The sequence below is a fragment of the Barbus barbus genome, assembly GCF_936440315.1.
Source record: "Barbus barbus genome assembly, chromosome: 38".
Taxonomy (NCBI): Eukaryota; Metazoa; Chordata; class Actinopteri; order Cypriniformes; family Cyprinidae; genus Barbus; species Barbus barbus.
In genome coordinates, this window is record NC_136716.1 from 7,207,432 (window position 1) to 7,230,748 (window position 23,317).

General features: G+C 36.8%; 1 protein-coding gene across 3 annotated transcripts; it reads left to right on the plus strand.

The window, feature by feature from the left end:
• The first annotated feature begins 609 nt into the window (after window positions 1-609).
• On the plus strand, window positions 610-22,725 carry LOC306858078 (VPS35 endosomal protein-sorting factor-like). 3 transcript variants are annotated; one of them, XM_079398471.1, is made up of 31 exons: window positions 716-761; window positions 854-895; window positions 1,151-1,250; window positions 1,757-1,933; window positions 4,405-4,521; window positions 4,609-4,633; window positions 4,948-5,024; window positions 5,104-5,232; window positions 5,419-5,503; window positions 6,793-6,849; window positions 6,932-7,028; window positions 7,980-8,027; window positions 8,111-8,204; window positions 8,406-8,606; window positions 9,911-9,957; window positions 10,337-10,448; window positions 10,523-10,639; window positions 10,757-10,810; window positions 10,883-10,963; window positions 11,042-11,104; window positions 11,855-11,940; window positions 12,072-12,152; window positions 12,244-12,307; window positions 12,697-12,795; window positions 17,002-17,079; window positions 17,270-17,384; window positions 18,574-18,713; window positions 18,796-18,961; window positions 19,061-19,179; window positions 20,914-21,060; window positions 21,139-22,725. In XM_079398471.1, coding segments are annotated over exons 2-31 (2,877 nt in total). In that variant the 5' UTR covers window positions 716-761; window positions 854-893; the 3' UTR covers window positions 21,238-22,725. The 3 variants fall into 3 exon arrangements, with proteins under 3 accessions (XP_079254596.1, XP_079254597.1, XP_079254595.1); XM_079398470.1 differs by lacking the exon at window positions 854-895 and having other exon boundaries at window positions 610-761; XM_079398469.1 differs by lacking the exon at window positions 716-761 and having other exon boundaries at window positions 854-979.
• The last annotated feature ends 592 nt before the right edge of the window (window positions 22,726-23,317 follow it).

Consider the following 23,317-nt stretch of genomic DNA (forward strand, 5'->3'; position numbering starts at 1 on the left):
TTGAAGCACATCCATCACAAAATCAGACTTACTTATAGTAAATAGTTTAATAGTTTAAAGTAGAAATAGTTTAATAGCTATGATACTGTTTTTGAAATCGAATCTTTGCATAGCTATGACAGGAAACACTGGAATCTAACAATGTCTTTGGAAAAAATAAAACAGTTAATCTTAAAAAATAAAGCATTTACATAAACCCATATAGGAAATAAAGAGTTATCAAATAATCAGGTTATAAACTCCTGAAACATTGGTGTTTCATATTTTAGAGCACTCACGCAATTTATGAAATAAATCAATTAAATCTGTATGTGGGAGTGTGTGTGAAAATAAAAATAAATAAATCAGATGCAACCCCCTAATCCTTAACATTTTCATAAGTAACTTTCTCAGTAACTGTAACTGATTACAGTTACTTTTATTTTGTAATTAAATTACATAATTCCGTTACAAGTAACTAGTTACTCCCCAACACTGCTTATAACCCTGAACCCTCTATTCTAAAAGCACACAGTTATTTTCATGTTTTTTATTATATTGTTTTTGTGTTTGATTTGTATTGTTACTGACTATAAACATACAATAGTTTTAATGATTAAATCGATTGATTAATTCTGCATCAACATCACAGTGTAAAGCTGATTCTAAAAATATCTTTCAGATAAAAATGTGCACATAAAATATTGATGACTTTTATTATGGCACTACGACTCTTATGTCGGGATCATATGACACTGATTGAACATGGCTTCAGTTCAGTGGTAAGAAATGTTTACATTTTTAAGACATTTATGACGCTGTCAAACTCTAACGCAACGTTTTTGACGAACATGCACTTTGTAATCTGTTTTAGCGATTAATCATCGCTGTAGACTAAAGGAAGGTGTACTGTTATGTGAGTACAGTGATGGTATCAAATTGTAATGATGTTACTTTAATAGACACCATGAAATTAAATGAGACGAAGTCATATACCATGGTATTTACTTATTTTACCTAAAATTGCTTAAACGAATATGGTACGTTATGGTATTTGTACCACGATAATACAAATTTGGTATTTGTTAGCGTTTCCAGCAGTGTTTTTCAGTGTCATGTATTAATATGATTGTCCATATGACAGCTTTTTATATGTTTGTGTTCTGCACAGGCACTCTCGTGCTCGGAAATATGAGAGAGAGTTGCAGATGTGTCGTTTGGAGGTTTCAGCAGTGGAGTTCAGTGACTATCATCCACTTAAAGCAATCACGGTAACGTTACATCTACAGCTCTCCTAAATATCCATTAAATGCTTTCATAGCATATATGTATATATATTAATATTATCTCGTTATATATATTACTGTTATCTTATTAGAGGTTCAATCCTCTTTGAGTAAACAGGGTATGAAAATACTTATCTTAAATTCTATTTAAGTTGTGTGTCAGATGAGGGACTGTTTAAAAGAAGGGCATGTTTATATTATTGCACATTTTCTACAGCTAGTAGACTACATTGCGATATGCTGTTGCCGTTAGAACAGCGGTAATCCACTTCTGGCTAATTCCAGATAGCAAAATTTGGGATTTCTAAATCTGAATTATTCTGATCCACATGAAACTTTTTGAAGAACTAACTGGGGCCATGTGTATTCTTGATCAAGACACCAAAGTTCTGATTATGCCAAGAGGATTGAATGTGAAATAAGTGAACTGTCAAATACTTTGAACAGAAGTAATTTAATGAACATGATTGATCATCATTTTTTTCTTTCAGGTGACAGATTCGAAATCTCGCCGTGGTGGACGGAAAGGCAGCACTTCCTCCTCATCTTCCTCCTCTAGTTCTGTGGCTCCGGATCCTCTCAGCTCAATGTTGGATGGAACCGATCCTCTGTCTCTCTTCGCTGCGGCGTCTGAGACACCAACTCTCCCACACAGCATCTCTGCTGGGGTAAAATTCATCAAATTAAAAAAAGACTCAATTATTACCTTTTGGTGCAGTAAAGTTATTGAACTGGAAGGATTGCTATTGAAGAACCCCATTGAATACAGTGATGGTACAAATTTAACATAAAGAGCAAATAATAGTAAATTAAAGACTTGCATTATGTTGTTTAGGCCCAAAGAAATATTTAGTAAGTTGTATTTGCGGTGTGACCCTGCTTTGGAAAATTACAGTTCATGTACATGTTCATTATTTGTCATTTCCTAAACATCTTTTCAAACGCCAGCATTACATTGCAACTTTTATTGTTGCTAAAGGAGCATTTGAAGGCAAAATGTGAGTGATATTTGTGGTTACATCTGTAGTTGGCCAAAATGTAGGTGTCTGTTTGCACACAATGGTAAAAAAAATAACTTTTTAGACGGTCCCTATCTTGCTTAGTGCACTACATTTGACATTCAGCGGACATTTGCAAGTAAATATGACATTAAAACAATACTTGCCCATTTTGATCGATTGTGAAAAAATATGTAGTAGGTAGACTTTATTGCACGTATAATTAGAAAGTTATTGAACTTGGAAATGTGTGAATGTGCGAATATAAAACCAACTTTACCCCGGTTACGAAAATGTCAAAGGTACTTCAAAAATATCTCATGGTATGAATAAATATTATTGAATGTTAATTATATATATACAGTGCCCTCCAAAAGTATTGTAACAGAAAGGCCAGTTCCTTTATTTTTGCTGTAGACTAAAAACATTTGTGTTTGACATCAACAGATGAAAATGAGATGAGAGATTAACATTTCAGCTTTTATTTACAGGTATTTTCATCTGGATCTGATACACAACTTAGAAGATAGCACCTTTTGTTTGAACCCACCCATTTTTCATGTTACCAAAAGTATTGGAACAGATAGAATTAACATAGATTAAAGTGAAAAAGACTTAATATTTAGTTGCAAATCCTTTGCCATCAAGCCTGTGACCCATTGACATCACCAAACTTTTGCATTCTTCTTTTGTGATGCTTTTCCAGGCTTTCACCGCAGCCTCTTTCAGTTTTGGGGGGTTACTCCCTTCAGTCTCTTCTTTAGCAGGTAAAATGCATACTCTACAGGGTTTAAGTGGAGATTGACTTGGCCAGTCTAAAACCTTCCACTTCTTGCCCCTGATGAACTCCTTTGTTGTTTTGGCACTATGTTTTGGGTCATTATCTTGCTGCATGATGAAGGATCTCCCAATCAGTTGGGTTGCGTCTTTCTGTAAATTATCAGACAAAATATTTCTGTAGACTTCTGAGTTAATTTTGCTGCTGCCATCACGTGTTACATCATTAATGAAGATTAATGAGCCTGTCCCAGAAGAAGCGATGAAAGCCCAAGCCATTACATTACTTGTGTAATGTGTACTATAATGTACACCTGTGTACACTGTGTTTCAGATGAGCTTGTATGTTTGGGATCATGAGCAGATCCTTTCTTTCTCCAAACTTTAGCCTTTCCATCACTTTGGTCCATAAAATCAGTCCATAAAATCTTGTCCCAGAATTTTTGAGGCTCGTCTCCTATTCTTCTTGCTAATGAGTGGTTTGCATCTTCTGGTGTAGCCTCTGTACTTTTGTTCATGAAGTCTTCTGCGAACAGTAGATTGTGATACCTTCACTCCTGCCCTCTGGAGGTTGTTGCTGATGTCACTAACAGTTGTTTTAGGGTCTTTCTTTACAGCTGTCACAATGTTTCTGTCATCAACTGCAGATGTTTTCCTTGATCTACCCGTTCGATGTGTGTTACTTAGTACACCAGTGGTTTCTTTCTTCCTCAGGAGATTCCAAATGGTTGTACTTGCTATTGCCAGTGTTTGTGCAATGGTTTGATTGATTTTTCATCTTTCATTCTCTCAGCTTCACAATTGCTCGTTTTTCACCCATAGACACCTCTCTGGTTTTCATGTTGGTTACACGTCTAACTAACTATAAATGCAGTCCGCACGGATCTGAAACTGAGCGCAGACATTCAGTGCTATTTATTGTTTGAATAATCAATTAATAGGACACACCAGGGCAACAAAACACACCTGTCAGTGATATGTTCCAATATTTTTGGTAACATGAAAAATGGGTGGGTTCAAACAAAAGGTGCTATCTTCTAAGTTGTGTATCAGATCCAGATGAAAATACCTGTAAATAAAAGCTGAAATGTTAATCTCTCATCTCATATTCACCTTTTGATGTCAAACCCAAATGTTTACAGTCTACAGCAAAAATAAAGGAATTGGCCTCACTGTTCCAATACTTTTGGAGGGCACTGTATGTCATTTTTATTTTAATAAGCTATACCTTTAAATATGTATGTAACTGTCATAGTTACATTATCTGTTCATTGTTAAAATGATGTGACTGAGCACACATTTATGATCCAGTTATGAAACGTTTGTTAAATGTGATCTTTTTCACTTTTACTATTTTGTTTTAGGAGCTGGGACGGAAACGTAAGGAGAAAGAGGAGGAAGTGGGCTCAGACTTTGAGCCGTGGTCATTAAAACGTGGAGAGATCCTGTCTAGGTTCACCACCACAGAGAAACTGTCTATAGTAGGTGCAGCGCTTTATAGCTCTCACTCATCCTGTCAGTCTTTACTTTACTACAGAAGATAATGAAACTTTTTATTTCTCTTACAGAATCTCTTCATGGGCTCAGACAAGAGTGAGTTCATCAGTTTTTGAAGACACTTTTTTTTTTTCTTGGTTTGTAGTTGTTCTGTGAGTGTGCAATTAGGATGGGTTAAATGCAGAGCACAAATTCCGAGTATGGGTAACCATACTTGGCCACATGTCACATCACGTCACTTATTCCAGTTGACGTTATTCAGCTGCTCAGGAAGTGCGATCCTACATTAAACCTCCATTAATTTTCACATTTAAAAATGTTCAATCGCTATATAAAATACTGACATACCTTAAAATATTGACAACTTAATAGACGTAATAGACTCATTTCATAGTTTGGTTTGTGTTAAGGTAAAGCATCCAGTCCCAGCTCAGCGGTGTCAGAGAAGGTGCGCACTCGTCTGGAGGAACTGGACGACCTGGAGGAGGTGGGTCTTGTCTGGAGATGTCTTGTGCTTTACTGTTTGTTGGTAGACATGTTAATGAATATGTATTGTGTGTCCTCAGGGGTCCCAGAGGGAGCTGTTGAACCTGTCCCAGCAGGACTATGTCAACCGCATTGAAGAGCTCAACCAGTCTCTAAAGGAAGCTTGGGGTTCAGACCAGAAAGTCAAAGCCCTAAAAATCGTCATCCAGGTATGAGGACCTGTTAATACATAAACCAGCAGTATACACTCAAGTGACATTTCAAGCCAAAATCGAGTCTATTAACTTTAATAATGCCCATTTCTGGTCTTGTTGTGAATGATTCATCAGTGCAGAAAAAAACTTAATCAAAACATAATGATGTGCTTTCCTTTTCACATTATTTTTGTGTCTCAGTGCTCCAAGCTGCTCTCTGATACGTCAGTAATTCAGTTCTACCCCAGCAAGTTTGTTCTCATCACAGATATCCTGGACACCTTCGGTAAGTGTTACTCATGTCAATAATCGTTCTGTTTATTCGTATTTTACTGACAACATAACCCCCCCATTCTGCATCTTCTTAACTTTATAAATGACAAGCTTTACCATTTACTTTCTTCACTGCTGATAATTTTTAATTGACATGCAGAGTGTATTCAAAGGGGTCATATGATGCAATTTCAAGTTTTCCTTTCTCTTTGGAGTGTTACAAGCTGTTCGTGAACAGATGAGATCCCTAAAGTTGCAAAGACTAAAGTCTCAAACCCAAAGAGGTATTCTTTATAAAAGTTAAGACTCGTCCACGCCCCCCTAAAACGGCTGATTCAAACACGCCCCCACACGTCTATGTCACGATGTGGAAATGTTTGCTTAATGCCGCCCAAATGTTCGCGCAAAGAAAGAAGGCGTGGTTTCAGTAACCGCAGTAGTGTTGATGCAGCCATGCCAGGGAGACGCTGTGTGTTTCTAGGCTAAAGCACTTTATTTGTCCTTCCGAAAGTAGATGCAATTATGAATCATTGGTTAAGATTTGTTTACAACACAACAGCACATCCCAAATGTTCCAATTTGTGCAACGCATTTTATGGACGACAGTTTCGTGAACCTAGGAGAGTACAAGGCTATCTGTGCACGAAGGCTATTTAAAAAAAAAAAAGAAAAAAAAGGGTCAACTTTGCTATGACAATCTGGCGCTTCTGAATCAGCAACTGTAAGCATGTTTTGTTATTAGTTATTTGCTATTGGCTCTTCAAATGCGGAGTTTTGCACGTAACGCGTTGTGTGTGTGTGTGAGGGGAAGAGGGTCACATCACAGCGGAGTGTACAGCCCGTCAGAAATTGTCTTAACCGCGGCTTGTGTGTAAATACATACGAGCATCATCACTGTGTCTGTCACGCGACTCTGTTCCCCTTTCGGGCTTGAACTGATAAAACTAACTTGAAAGCTGAAGCTTGTGATTATGGTAAGGGGCGTAACATTTCCGACGCGTGCTTGTGGTGTTCGGCCAATCACAATGCACTGGGTCAGTTGGCCAATCAGAGCAGACTGTACTTGTTGGAAGGAGGGGCTTTGTAGAAAACGACTCGTTTGAGAGAGGCGGGGCATAGAGGAACTACAATAATGTACAGTATTTGAAAAATAATGTTTTTTGAACATTAAAGCATGTCAACATATTCTGTTAGAAATACACAAAATAATGATCTTTAAAATGGTATCATATGATTCCTTTAAATGCAGCAAAATAATAGGAAAATGTTTGTATGTTACTCTTGGTGATGTCATGTGTACAGGTGGTTTGGTGTATGACAGGATCTGGTCCATGTGTGCTGACCCTCATCCTCTACCAGGTAAAACAAAATGCATCACAACTCAATATTCTTTTACCATCTCTGTGACTTTGTTAATGTAATTTCTCAATGTCGGTTTCAGAATCGTTCTCCGCTGATGATGTGAATGACACAGCAAAAGAGACGTGCCTCAACTGGTTCTTTAAAATCGCCTCCATCAGAGAGCTTGTTCCTCGATTGTATCTTTCAGCAGGATTTTGAGACACTTTTCCATGTTCTTATTTCAGTATTCAAGCTTTTTCAATAATTCATATGTTTTTGTTGACGCAAAAAAAAAGATTAAATTAAATAAGCCTGTAAAAACAAACAGCAGTGTTTTAAAAGCACCGGCACTTGTACTGTTTATGATGTTTTAATGATCAAGCCTGTGAAGCCTGACATAAGAAAAAGTCCAATATATATCAGTTATCAATCTGTCTTCCTGTAATATGTCTTAGTAAAATGATATTTGGTAACACTTTATTTCGATAGTCCACTTTAGACCTTCTACTAACAGTAAGTAACTTTGCAACTACATGTCAACTAGCAGTCATTAGGGTATTAGTAGACTGTCTGCTTAATAACTACTAACACTTTATTTTGATGGGACCACAACATACCACATTACTGTCTATGAGAAACTTTGCAAGTATATGCAATCTTATTCTACTAACCCTAAGCCTACCCTAACAGTCTACTCTGAGAGTTGCAAATTAACGAGAATTAGTTGACATGTAGTTGACATCTAGTTACAAAGTTACTTACAACGTCAAAAGCTTGATCTCATATTTGATGCTCACATTTTAAGATGATTTCTCCAAAACTTTATATATGGATAACAAAGTAAACCTAAGTATCTTCAATCTAGTATTCATCTTGAAATATTACTTACAATAAAAAAGTTATTAAAGGCCTTTTTGTTGCTAAAAAAGCATAAACAATCAGTCAGATGACAGAAGATATACAAAAGATTGTGAAAAATGTGTTTTGATCATGCTAATAATTTGAAGGCCTTAGAAATTTGCGTGTAAAATTTGATAGTCAGCTTTATAGGATCATGTTTATGAGAAACTTTTGAAAACTTGAAAAAAATAACATAAATATGAATTGAACCCCAAGAATGTAATTGTGAACCTTTGACTTTAGCTCAGATATGTTGAAGCTGCTCTTCTGAAATGCAACCGGTTCTTGACAAAGTCGTAAGTATCTGAGCAATGCAACACGTCTGTTCATGCAGGTTGTCATTTTCATTGGTCACTGATGTCCTCTTTCTGTCCTTTAGTGGGATTCAGGAGACGCTGCAGAGACTGACGGCGATGATCAGAGGAATAGGAGACCCGCTGGTGGCTGTATACGCACGGGCGTATTTATGCAGGGTGAGGAGAATAATATTATCTGATTATATTCCTTATTTTAGCAGGTTTTCCCTACAACTTTGACTTTTTTGCTACAAAGTGGTGTTTCATGCTTTGTTGTTGCATTTTGGATGATAAAACAAGCAAAAACCCTATAGATTCAAACTGAAGCATTCACCCGAGCCATATCATAGAGACTCTAGCTCTCTATCTTTCTCTCAGGTGGGGATGGAGGTGGCGCCGCATCTGAAGGACAGTCTCAATAAGAATTTCTTTGACCTGCTGGCCTCATTCCGTCAGATTCATGGTGAAAGTGTGCAGAATCAGCTGGTGCTGCAGCGGGTGGAGATTCCCATCTATCTGACCCTCTATTCTCCTGCCATACACTGGATCTTGCAGTGTGTGGCATACAGAGCACCAGAGGTACATACATGCACTCCACTCAGAGGAAATGCTTGACTAATTGTTTAATTTTCAATTAATCCTATGTTCATTTCAAAGTCAGACATGGAATATTCCTACCGGATAACTCAAACTTTTGCCCATGAAGGCGTTCCATTGCATGTTTGGAGGATGTGTAAGGATGACAGCACTGCTATTAGCTTTGCAGATGTTTGATTGTTAACCAAAAATGTCTCAAAATCAAAACCAAAGAAGCAATGTTTGCATCTGTTCTGCAGGTATACAATTGTCAACAAAGAAGATTATTGCTTTGTGTTATTACTGTGTTATACAGTACATACCTGTCTATGCAAACATTTCCTATTTTGACGCCATGTTCATTGCTGCATCTCAGCACAGTTGTACATTTCTACGCAGGATTCCAATCGGAAGTCAAATTGTGTTCCATTCCATTGGAAATTCTAACTTTCTGAGTTAAATGGAATGCAGTGTAACACTTGGAACCAAGGTCTGAAATTAACGGGGGCTCAGGGCAAAAATGCCACCACAGGAGTTTTGCAAGATCACAGAAGTTGGTTAACTTTTAATTAATTGAAATCACTGACCGTTTCAGTGATGGAAAAACAGTTTTTGTTTTCTGTATGTAATTTAATCTGTTTGAATAACTATTTTGTGTTTCATGCTACATTAACCGATTTGAAGTCTTGATTTCCTAATGTGTAAAAAAGCAAAAAACTAATTAAATGATATTTCTCAGTCTTTGAGAAGAATGTCATATTTTCATTTTTAATGTATTACATTATGATTATTAATTATACAATTATTATTACATTATAGGCAATAATCAACACAAATTATTTTGTCATAAATTGTAAGTTCTTGTAATAAGTTCCTGTTTATCTTTAATTTGTATACTTCATTTTTCAAATACTTCATTTTATTGGTAACAGTCTAAAGCAGGGATCACCAAACCCTAATCAAACACACCTGAACCAGCTAATCAAGCAAGAGCTTGGTATACTTGAAACTTCAAGGCAGGTGTGTTGAGGCAAGTGGGAGCTAAACTCTGCAGGACACCGGCCCTCCAGGACCGAGTGTGGTGACCCCTGGTCTAAAGTATTCTGATTGATTGATTAAATATAAATATTTACCATAAAGGACAGCATGGATGCATTTCCTAAGTTAATTAAAAATTAATAAATGAAATGATATGAAAGGAGGCAAATATTGCCCCTTAATGGAAAAGTTAATTTATTATCCTGCTTGGAACATTCTTTCCTGTCACAAAATTTTGAAATGAGTCAAAATGTTTTTATCTTTTAAAGGTTCTGCTAACCGAAATGATGGACAGATGCAAGAAGTTGGGCAACAAGTAAGACCTGCTAACTCTTCTAACACCATGAAAAACATGAACAACAAAACAGTGTTTCTCTATGAACCCTTTCATTCCAAGTTCAAAAACATTTTTTAATGCTAGGACAATTTTCCATTGTTTAGATGGCATAAGATAAGTGACCAAAATTATGAAAGTGATGAAAATTAAGCTTGAGACTCATTGTGAATAGTGTTAAATCATAGATACTTGGTGGTGGGCACTTTTGACCAGGATGCAACCACCCAGAACAGGCTAGCATCATTGTTGTGACTTGCATGGGCAAGCATCTTTCAGAAAATGTAAAAATGTAGTATTTATTTCACAACTGCAGCATTTATGATGTTTGAATTTGCAATATTCATTCATTTTCCCACAGTGCTCTCCTGCTGAACTCTGTCATGTGGGCATTCCGGGCAGAATTTGTCGCAACACGAGCGACAGACTTTATTGGCATGATCAAAGACTGTGATGAAGCTGGATTTCCCAAGGTGACAAAACACACATCTACAGTCTACAGACAGGCCAAAATCTCAAGGTTTATATTATGTTTGTATTTTTCCAGCACCTGTTATTTGCATCTCTGGGTCGCAGTCTGTCTTGTGCTGATCCTCCAGAGAGTGAGAGACTCTCCATACTCAACGAAGCTTGGAAGGTCATCACTAAAGTGCGCAGTCCAAGGGTAAACACCTCTGTTGATCTCTGAATGTTTTAAAGCACGCAGTATAGAAAGAGAATATGTAATATGAATTGAGTACAAAATTGAATAAAATACACATGTGCTGTGTGTTCAACTCAGGATTACATCAGCTGTGCTGAGATCTGGGTGGAGTTTACCTGCCGTCACTTCACAGTGAGTTATCTGCTCTGTTTAGCTGAGATGTTTTTAGTCATTTTTAACGTTGTTTCAATTTGTTCCTCATAGAAACGGGAGGTGAACACGGTCCTTGCTGATATCATCAAACACATGACTCCAGACAGGGCTTTTGAGGATGCATATCCAGAGGTACACAAAACCATATACATATGATGAAGTCAGATGATGAAGTCATGGCAATTCATCCAATTCCTTTGTGTGTTTTAGCTGCAGTCAGTGATAAAGAAGATCCTCACCTACTTCCATGACTTCTCGGTGCTCTTCTCAATGGTATGACTACAGCAAAAACTGACCTTTAGCAGGGCTGTGCTCCATTCAGACTTGAATTGAGATTGCCAGGTCTTGAATTTGAATCATACAGAATTGTAATCTGGATTTAAATGGAACTGCTGCTTTACATTGGCTTGATATAAAGCTGGGTGGCTTTATATCAGCTTTACAGTATTTAGACGGGGAAATAGTTTGTTGAAATAGTGTCATTCTCCTCTGGCCAGACAAAATCATTACAATATGTGCTTTATAAGTACTAATAAATAGTCAATATGTTAATAATAGGCAAGCTAATATAAGCAACTAGTTAATAATGAGAATTGGTCCCCATACTAAAGTGTTACCTTAACTTTTTAATATTCTGTGTTGCTGTTATAGCTAAATTAAAATCTATCTATTTTGGTTGCTGTTACTTTGACAGTGCTAAACATAGCTTAGAGAAACATGTTTCAGTTGAGAGAATGCATTCTACATATCAGGTAATAAATAGGCATAATTTTTTTTATTATTATTTGTTGAGAGATTGACTAATGAAATTATTCGGTTGTGTATTGAATTTCTTTCAATTTCAATTTTTATTGTCATTGCAAATCCGATTTAACTTAAACATCCTTTTTTGGCCAATATATCACACATTTCTTCCATTTTTGTCCACAATAAATACTTAGTCATTTCAATAAATGTGTAGGAATGTCAAATAAAGTAGCATGATCATAAAACTGCTGATGTATAATGTTTTGATGATTGCAGGAGAAGTTCTTGCCCTTTCTGGACATGTTCCAGAAAGACAGTGTGAGGGTGGAGGTGTGTAAATCCATCATGGAGGTCTTCATCAAGTATGTTTGTCACTCACTATTCAGTATTAGAACAACTCCTCTGAGTAGCTAAACAAGTGTTGGGTTAATTTTAGCTGTAGTTACAACTTGGTTTCTGTCTTAGTTGAGGCTGATGTATTTTCTGTTCATAGACACCAGCAGGAACCAACGAGAGATCCAGTCATCCTGAACGCACTGCTGCACATCTGTAAGACCATGCATGACTCTGTCAAGTGAGTGAGCTGTTTTTTATATTGTATCACTATTAATGCAGAATTAGAGAGTGTTACATTGACGTGTTTGCATGTGGTTTTTGTGCTGTAGTGCTCTAACTCTAGATGATGAGAAAAGAGCTCTGTCTCTGCTGATCAATGGATTTATTCGTATGGTGAGTCCCTGTCTTAAAATACATTGAAAATTGAAAAGTAGTTGTCTATTTTGAGAGCTCAACTAACACAAATATGAACTGGAATCATGTGTATTTCAGGACAGTCAAACCAGAATTAAAAAAAAATATTTTCTAGTAATCGCATACAGCATCATAAATTCATCTAGTTAAATCTCATGAAAATTGCCATATATCTAGAGCTTTGTAATATTTAACCTCCGAATAAAAAATTATAGGTTATATTTTTTTTATAAACTTGTGTAATGCAAAAAAAATAAATATATATAATTTAAACTGTAAACTTTTATGGTCAGTCAGCAATTACAACATAAACATATTTAGTTTGTTTCACTGATTTTTTACAAATATTTTGGTCCTTTTTCTATCAGGTGTCATTTGGGAGGGACTTTGAGCAGCAGTTGAGTTTCTGTGTGGAAGCCAGAGCAACTTTCTGTAATCTGGAGCCCGTCATCATTCACCTGATTCATGTGAGCAGCCTGTGTCCTAATGTTTTATGAATTTTTACCAGGGATTTTCAAACCTTTCTATAAGCTTGAAGGGCCCCCTGAGATTAACTGAATATGTCAATCATTTAAAAACACATTTGCTTGTTCACGGTACTCTAATGCTGGTTAATGTTCACATGACATGCAGGTAAACACGCACGCACACACACACACACACACACACACACACACACACACACACATACACATATATATATATATATATATATATATATATACAGTGGGGGGAAAAATTATTTGATCCCCTGCTGATTGTGTACATTTTCCCACTGACAAAGAAATGATCAGTCTATGATTTTAATGGTAGGTTTATATTTTAATGGTAGGTTTATTTGAATGGTGAGAGACAGAATAACAACAACAAAATCCAGAAAAAACGCATTTCAAAAAAGTTATAAATTGATTTGCATTTTAATGTGTGAAATAAGTATTTGATCCCCTATCAATCAGTAAGATTTCTGGCTCCCAGGTATCTTTTATACAGATAAGGAGCTGAGATTAGGAGCACTCTCTTAAAGGGAGTGCTCCTAATCTCAGCTTGTTACCTGTATAAAAGACACCTGTCCACAGAAGCAATCAATCAATCAGATTCCAAACTCTCCACCATGGAAAAGACCAAAGAGCTGTCCAAGGATGTCAGGGACAAGATTGTACAAGGGCTACAAGACCATCGCCAAGCAGCTTGGGGAGAGGGTAATAACAGTTGGTGCGATTATTCGCAAATGGAAGAAACACACAATAACTGTCAATCTCCTTCGGACTGGGGCTCCATGCAAGATCTCACCTCGTGAAGTTTCATTGATCATGAGAACGGTGAGGAATCAGCCCAGAACTACACGGGAGGATCTTGTCAATGATCTCAAGGCAGCTGGGACCATAGTCACCAAGAAAACAACACACTGACACACAGTAACACACTACGCCGTGAAGGACTGAAATCCTGCAGCGCCTGCAAGGTCCTGCTGCTCAAGAAAGCACATGTACAGGCCCATCTGAAGTTTGCCAATGATTCAGAGGAGAACTGGGTGAAAGTGTTGTGGTCCGATGAGACCAAAATCCAGCTCTTTGGCATCAACTCAACTCGCCGTGTTTGAAGGAGGAGGAATGCTGCCTATGACCCCAAGAACACCATCCCCACCGTCAAGCATGGAGGTGGAAACATTATGCTTTGGGGGTGTTTTTCTGCTTAGGGGACAGGACAACTGCACCACATCAAAGGGACAATGGACGGGGCCATGTACCATCAAGGCCAGGACATTGAAGCCATTGAAAATGGGTCGTGGATGGGTATTCCAGCATGACAATTACCCAAAACACACAGCCAAGGCAACAAAGGAGTGGCTCAAGAAGAAGCACATTAAGGTCGTGGAGTGGCCTAGCCAGTCTCCAGACCTTAATCCCATAGAAAATCTTTGGATTTACCAAATGTCAGCCTCGAAACCTTAATGACTTGGAGAGGAACTGCAAAGAGCTGTGGGATAAAATCCCTCCTGAGACATGTGCAAACCTGGTGGCCAACTACAAGAAACTTCTGACCTCTGACCTCTGTGATTGCCAACAAGGGTTTTACCACCAAGTACTAAGTCATGTTTTGTGGGTCAAATACTTATTTGACTCATTAAAATGCTAATCAATTTATAACTTTTTTTTAAATGCTTTTTTCTGGATTTTTTGTTGTTATTCTGTCTCTCACTGTTAAAATAAACCTACCATTAAAATTCTAGACTGATCGTTTCTCTGCTAGTGGACAAAGGAAAAAAATCCGAAGGGGATCAAATGATTTTTTTCCCCACTGGATGTATATATGTGTGTGTATATATATATATATATATATATATATATAGTAGTCAACATTTGAAGTGGATCAAAACCTTTCATCAAAGTTGTCAAGAACGCATTTTAGTTTTAGGACAACTTTGATGAAAGGTTTTGATCCACTTCAAATGTTGACTACTCTATATATATATATATATATATATATATTTGTAAAAAATAAAGAATCGTGAATTGAATTGAATCGTGAACTCAAAATAGTGAATCAAATCGAATCGTGAATTGAGTGAATCGTTACATCCCTAGTATAGACTGTTTAATTCATAGTGGAAGCCGGAGGGCACCCTTGCGCAGAAACTCCACACATCCATAGCAGAAGTAATTCTACTGAGGACACACCATGAAATCCCTAATATGGACAAAGGTATCCAGTTATCGCTGAATAAAATGCACAACGGAGATAGAGAAATTTTAACTGATGAAACTTGAAGGCAATAAACATACGATTGCACTAAATATATGGTTTATCTTTGTTCTTCAAGCAATCATGGGTATTTTTTATATGGAAATTATATTTATAATGCAATGCTAATCAACATAGCCATTAACACTGTATATAATGCTATCATTGTGTTATTTCAAACACTCGACTATGTTATTAAGTCAATTAGGAGAAAAGATGTCAATAAATTATATCTTTGTTGGACAACAGGTTTGTAAACAGGCTCATACACATGCAAAACTGTATCCCACGTGCTACTGTACTACATATTCAGACACAATTATTTTTGTGCACTGTACAGCCCTAACCAAACCAGTTCCAGATTGTAGAAGGAGCTCCTCTAGCGATAAACTCCTCAATTTCACGTCCGCACTGTGGCACACAGAAATAATAGGTGCGTTTGACTTGAAGCAGCGCTGAGCAGAATGATCACTGTATGACATCAAAGTACCACGAGAGCGATTTGAATGCATAGGATCCGTCTGCTCTCTTATCACTCTTGCGGTACTTTGATGTCATACATTGATCATTCTGCTCAGCGCTGCTTCAAGAATGTGCCTGTTGTCAACAACTAGACTTTATTGTTATTATCAAGATCGCTATTGTAATTATCAATATCGTTAGACTTTATCGTTATTATCGGCAAGACAAATTCTTACCATGGGGAGAATTTTTACCTGTATAACGCAAACGATAAGATATCGCCCATCTTTTCTATACGTCGCATTTTATTATTACATTTCCGAATGTAGGCTAAAATACCGGTAAATAAAGCTAAATATTTACAAATATTACAAACACAATTAGGCTATTTTAGTTCCCTTCTCTCCAAAACAAATCTTCTAAAGTTGTAGCCTATTTAGGCTAAATATAAACGTCAAGCCAAAATGAATTAATTTAAAAGCGAAACTGAAGCCTACCTCTCATAACTTTTTATGTTTCTTTAACTGTATTTTATTTTGATAATGAACAGGCTGCAGTGTAAAGTTAGCAAAAATATGTTGTGTGTTCGTGTGAGGCGCAGACGCAATCACTGCATTGTTTTCCCAACTGTTACTCCGTAATTTATGGTCATACCAACGCTGGTTGGTCATACAGATAGAAGCAAAACATCATTCATCATCGGTTTCCTTTCCGTGAACTTCGGAGCGTGTTATTTACCAATGATGGATTTACCTATGATGAATTTACAGCTGAGCGCACATATTTCACATATTTTGTACAGGTTTTATTTTGTTTTGGGAAGTATTTAATTGTTTTGCCTAGAAAAAAAAAAACATTGGATTTTGCAACAGACATGCAACTCATTGTCTTCATGCAGTTAATTGATAAACCATTGGTATCGGCCCTATTCATGCTATCTCCGAAATGCCGATGACTTTAATAAAAAATCGGCCGATAAATATCAGTGGCCAATACATCGGTGCATCCCTAATATATTTATTTATTTAATAATATAATTATTTACATAAAATTATGTTTTTGTTATGTAATTAATTATTAGCGTTTCATCAACTCCAGTTTGGGAAAGACTATTATAGAAATAGTTCACAATTGCATATTTTTGTTATCAGCAAACAACTGTATTTTCATGTCAGTGTATGTATTCTCACTTATGCATCTATGTATTGTTTTTGTAGTAAATTTATCTCTTCCACCAAGGTCACTTTGCAGCCTGCATCTCATGCTACTTGGCATCTGTGTTGACATAGCTGTAGTATCTGATCAGGGTCATTATTAAAACACATTATTCCTATTCAGTCCTCAACTCTGTTCTAATGTACCTATGGGTTTTATTGTAGTAAACAGATTGAATCTTGTAAAGTGTAACATTAGTCTAATGGAATGCTGAGGGACTGTCTGTCATGATGATATGAATGTCTCTCTTACAGACGGTGAACCAGTTAGCCATGGAGACCAGACGTGTAATGAAAGGCAATCACTCACGTAAAACGGCTGCTTTTGTCAGGGTTAGTTTTTTCTGTATTACTTTTACATAAAGTTAATGGTTGAATCTTATGAGGAACTTTAGTAGTAATTTGTAAATTGTAATTGACAGGCTTCGGGAGATCCCCCCCTATTACTATTGGATCCCTGCATTATCTTGTTTTAGCCCATAAATGACAGAATTTTTGCTTCTTGTTGTGTGTTTATTTGCAGGCATGTGCTGCCTACAGTTTTATAACCATTCCGTCCCTCACCAGTATCTTCAGCCGTCTCAACCTCTATCTGCTCTCTGGACAGGTCGCACTGGCCAACCAGTGTCTGTCCCAAGGTGAGTGCTGAATCCTCTCTTAGACTGAAGATGCTCTTGTACATCCTTGTTCCAGCCTCTCGTTGTGAAGGATAATTAAAATGCCCTACCATTCAAAAGAAACTAAAATGTTATTTGTTCCTGTGATTGAAAACTGGAGTAATGGCTGTTGTTCTGTGTCACATGAACCGTCAGAAATTATTTTAATATGCTAATTAACTTAATTTTTTCTTTGCTGCGTAAAAGTTTTGTGGAAACAGTAATTATTTTCAGGATTCTTTGATGAATAGAAAGTGACTTGCTTTCGGTTGTTGAAGAGCGGCTTCCAAATCTTCAATACTTATCTTGCTGGATCTGTCCTCTGCTTTTGACACGGTTAACCACCAGATCCTCTTGTCAGCCCTACTGGCAAAAAGGGCATTTAAGGAACTGCACTCCAGTGGTTTGAGTGTTACCTCTCAGATAGGTCCTTCAAGGTATCTTGGAGAGGTGAGGTATCCAAGTCATAACATCTAGCTACTAGGGTGCCTCAGGGATCAGTTCTTGGACCACTTCTCTTCCCTGTCTACATGCCATGGCATCACTAGGTTCTGTCATTCAGAAACATGGCTATTCATATAACACTCAACTCTACCTCTCATTCCATCCTGATGTTCCTATAATAGCTGCTCACATCTCAGCTTGTCTAACAGACATTTCTTGCTGGATGAAGGACCATCGCCTTCAACTCAACCTTGCTAAGACAGAACTGCTTGTGGTTTCAACAAACCCATCATTTCATCACAATTTCACCATCCACCTCTGTACATCAACCATAACTACTTCAAAGACACAAAACAAAGAATATATATTAAGCAAAAAAAACTCAGATTTTAACATTGCTTATAAGAAATATTTATTGAGCACCAAATCAGCCTATTAGAATGTTTTCTGAGGGTTATGTTTGAAATTGCAGTAATATTTCACAATATTACTCTTTTTACTGTATTTTAGATCAAATAAATGCAGCCTTGATGAACACAAGAAACTTGATTAAAGATTATGGCATGTAATATAAGAATCTTAAAGATTTTAAACTTTCAGATGTTTGTGTACAAAACTGACCTCAGATCAGTGCAGCCTCTGCCATGATCTGCCAAAACGAGTGTGATTGTATGAATTTAATATGGACTGGGAAAACTTAATTTAGATTTCTGTGTTCATTTCTCAGCGGATGCGTTTCTGAAAGCAGCTGTCAGTCTTTTGCCAGAAGTCCCACGAACCATCAGCATTGAGGGTAAACAGCGATCATCTGAGCCCTTCCTCCTCGACTTCATTAACAACTTCCTCTCCACACTGCTCGTAGTGCCGGTAATACATGTATATATATTTGCAGTGTTTGTCTAGTCTTGCTGGTACAGATCTAAGCCTGATTGTTGACTTGGTCTCATAGGATCATCCAGAGCAGGGTGTGCTGTATCTGGTACGAGGGTTGTTGAATATGGTGCAGGACTACACCTGGGAGGACAACAGTGATGCTAAGATCCGTGTCTACATCAGCGCTTTACCATTACTAGCAGCAATGAGCCAAGAAAGCTATCATTACACCATTCCTAAAGGTACCGCAGTGAATAAAATGCAGACATTTCATAAACACATCAGCTTAATGTCTTTCTGACATTGAAGTCTAAATGGAAGCATGTTTGTTCCTGTTGCAGTGGATTCCAATGAAACCCTCTATGGAGGAGATCCCAAGTTCATCGCAGAGATCAACAAGTTGTGTGAGACTCTGATCGGTCAGGTTCTGGATCATTTAAAGCAGCTGGGTCGAGATGAGGTGAGACAGTGTGTCTCTAAAAGTATCTGTACCCTTCAGACATGATCAGACATTTTTTTTTATGTCAAGGTATAGAAGCTTTTTAAGGTTTTACAAGATAAAAACATAAGTATGGTGTTCAAAATGAAAGTATTGTGACACTTTGTGGTTATCGACAATGGACATTAGAGGTCAAACGATATATAGTGTTTGCCGATTAATCAGCACTGATAGTTATCGGTAAAAATCAGCAGCTGAATGCTTTTTTTGTTGTTGTTGTTGTTTAATTCATCCGAGTTCTTGGTGGCCAGTTTCTGGGTTCTACATTGGAAGTTTTGGCACACAGTACAAAAGAGTCCACGGACACTGAAGAAAACTAATGATAAAGACGTTGATAAAGATGGTTTACAGTACATATCATTAGTCATGTTACAATAAATCAAAGTCAACAATTCAAAATTTCTGAATTCACCATTTTAAACGAATTCTTTAAACGAAAAGAGGTCGCTTCTGATTCATGAATTTTCATCCAGTAAGCTTTTATTTTAAGGGGTTGAGAGGAGCTGTTGTTATAATCATGAGCAGTGTCGTTAATTGTTGTCTTGTTGTTAATCAAACTTTGTTCATGTGAAAAATGCTGTCCAGGTTTTTGCTTTAGCATGTCCAGTCTCTTGCTTCATATGACAGAATACTGCACAAATATCTGCACAGAACAGAACGTTTTGTTTTATAATTTTATAAACCTTTCTCTGTTCATACAAAATAAACCTTATGAAGTAGTTATGTTCAAAAGAGCAAGGTAAAATATATACATCTAAAAACCAAGCACGTTATAATGTTCATAAGAGGGCACATGGACATAATTTACATTGTACAGACCATTTGAAAATAATATTTAAAAAAAACAAGATCTGATTTTATTTCTACCAGTTTCTCTCTCTTCCTTTCTTGTACATATAATTCATGATAAAAAAAAAAGTTTTATTTGAAGTTTTATATGTTTTGGTGATATTTCGAGTTTAATAATTTCAAAACATTCTCATGATTAAGTCACTATTGGTAATTTTGTAATATTTCAGCACTAATTTGTTTTTAATACATTAAATTTAGTTGTTTTTTGTTCATATTATTGATTTTATAAGTCAATTAATTGGTCATCTGTAAAGATATTTCTTTATAATATAAATTGTGAAATGCGCTATATAAATATAATTTTTAATTAAAGCTGCAAGCAGCGATGAACGGGCCCTCACACCCTGGCTTGTCGCCATCCGGTTGCTTTAGGAAAACAGCAAATGGTGAGCAATATGCATTTAAAGTGATAAATACGGGTAAAAAAAAAAGTCAGTCATTTTTATGTGCGCCAAAATTCCTGCTGGTGGCGCTATGGCTCTAACTGGGTATTGGAAAGTAGATGTGTTCAGGTCAGCACTTTTATCGAGTTAGTATAAAGCATGACATATCCTTGCCAACAGGTGGCGCTATGATTATAACTGAATATTGGCCTTTAGGTTTCTTCAGGCCATGACTATTACCAAACGTGAAGTTTGGTGGGAAAAAAAGTTTAGTTGTACTTAGTAAAAAGTAAAATTTAATGTTTTTACTTTTATATTTCTGGGTTATATTTTCATGCAGTACCAGTACAACAATACTATTTGGTGCCACTGTATGTCCGGACAATCAAATATATGTGTATTATTATTGTTGTTATTTAGCATAGCTATAGGTGTGAGATGTGATGTTTGTGTGTTTCAGGGAGTGCGCAGACAGGGTAGTCTGGCCTTCTCTCTGTTTGGCTGTCTGTTGGCTCATGGTGATCTACGCAACAACAAACTCAATCAGCTGGCTGTCAACCTGTGGAACCTGAGTCACAAACACGGCTTTTGTGACACGCGCACATCGGTTAGTTGTGCACACAATCGCATCAGCACTCGGTGGCAAATACAATGCCCTGATCTCTCTCTCTCTCCTCCTCTCCAGGTGCGGACTCTGGAGTACATCAAACATCAGGCGCAGAAGGCAGACATGAGCCATCTCTCTGACATGACGGCACGTCTGTCTCTGCAGTCCAGAGCCTGATGGAGACATTCCAGTGACAGACTGACATTCATATATAGTGTTATTGAAATGATCACCGAAACCTGTAGTTTCTCATTGGCTCAAACTTCAACAGCCAAGTCTAAAATCTAGTCACAACCGATTATGTCAGTTTGCACTTGTTTTTGTACAGTTTGTGTGCCTAACCAGGAATTATGTAATAAAATGTTTTAAATCATTACATCTTGTTGATTTAGTTTGAAGAGAAAACGACTACAGATTCAGTCTGTAAAGAAGTTGTCCCGGCTACTAGGCGATCGCATGTGAGGATCGTTTATAGCCTTTTCTCACAGCAGCTAGATTAATTAAAATGTATCATTTTGATGGCGGATTGTGATCCAAAAGGGATTGTGTTTATGAAACAAGTGAATTAAATTATATTCCAGTTTTAAATATGCTTCCGATTACAGATAGCCTGGGATTACACAATATTTGTATTTATAAAAAAAAAAAAAACCAGTTCGAAGGGAGCATAGTTTGCTGTTTGGGTATAAAGAATTTCTTAATATGAAATTCGAATGGCATGACAATTAGATTAGACTGAGTATAGTGTGTATTAGCGTGTAGATTTAAATTTCTGTACAGTCAAGTAATGCTGACGTTGTTAACATTAATAATTTGAGAATAAAGTATAACAATAATAATTTGCATGTCTTAATGTTATATGAGCTAATTTATCTTTAGATTAAAATCACCATTTGTAACAAATTATGGTAATGCTTTATTCCTCAGTTGGTCAGAACAAAAGTGTCCGACTTGTTACTTGTTCAGATGGCAATATATGGTAAATTCTTATTTGGGTCATATATTTCAAGACGTAGGCTAGAATGTGTGATTGCGAATTACAGTAAATATACTGTATACTGGTGACTGACTGCCACACACTCTTCAAAATTAGATTCATCCACGCTGGAGCCGTGCCGGAGCACAACCCCACGCAAGGAAGATAATTCCGCAAAAAGCTGCAATTCCAGGTTTTCAAACCGAGATGGTGACAAAGAGGCAAAACTTACGGACTGCAGCGTTAATGAATAAATATAACATTCTCTGTTTAAATATTTTTTTATAGAAGAAAATATCAAATGTAAAGAATTCTGAGAATTGTTTCTAAACATTATAAATGTTTTGCTGAAACACATTATAAAGACTCTGAAGTATGTAGTACTGAATTGTGGAGTTAAACCATTTTTCACCAATTCTGTGTTCAGGATTTTTTGGGTGGGGCTAAAACAGTGGCTCGATGACGCAATGGAGCCACAGAGCGTGGCCCGCCCTTAAAACTATAGTAGGCGCGTTCGACTTGAAGCAGCACTGTGCAGAATGATCAGCCTACGTTTAGATTTTTAGTTTTGCTAATAACATTCAAGTTTCAAAATTGTCTTGATTTGTGAATATGAAGACAATGTCTAAGAATCATAAACTTTTGTTGGTCAATGGCTTTTGGATTATGGCATTAAATAAGCTCTGTGTTAAAATCCTGTTGGGTTTTTGTTGAGGGGACCAGGGTGATGCTTACTTTTGTGAAAATGAAACCCTGCAGGTATTATTGCCATTGCACTGGTGTTAACCAGGGTTGAGGAAAGTTACATTTAAAAGTAACAACATTATTTTCCATATGCAGTTAGTTACTTTTTAGGAGAGTATGTTGTTACTTTTGCGTTATTTTTTCTCATCTGAGATGGGCTTGCTTGTTAATGTTGGCAACTATAAAAACCCTTTCACCAAACAAGTGAAATGAATAAGCTTCAGACTGAAGGAAATGTAAATTCATGTCTGTACAAACCTTTCAGCTGTGCAGCCTTTCTGGATTTCAGAAGAAATAAGACAAAAGGAAAAGGAAGTTCAACACTCCTACTTCAGCAAAGAAACATGACTGTGATGTTTAAGTCATTTTTGCTGATTCGTATGGTTGAAATGGATCATCGAAGGTCAGCAGCAAAGGTCTGCACTTACTCCCGATTTCTTTCAACATGGGGACAGGAGGACAGAGTCAATAAATGGGAAACAGTAACTGGCGTTAATTATTTGAAAAAGTAACTTAGATACTTTCCTGTAAATTAAA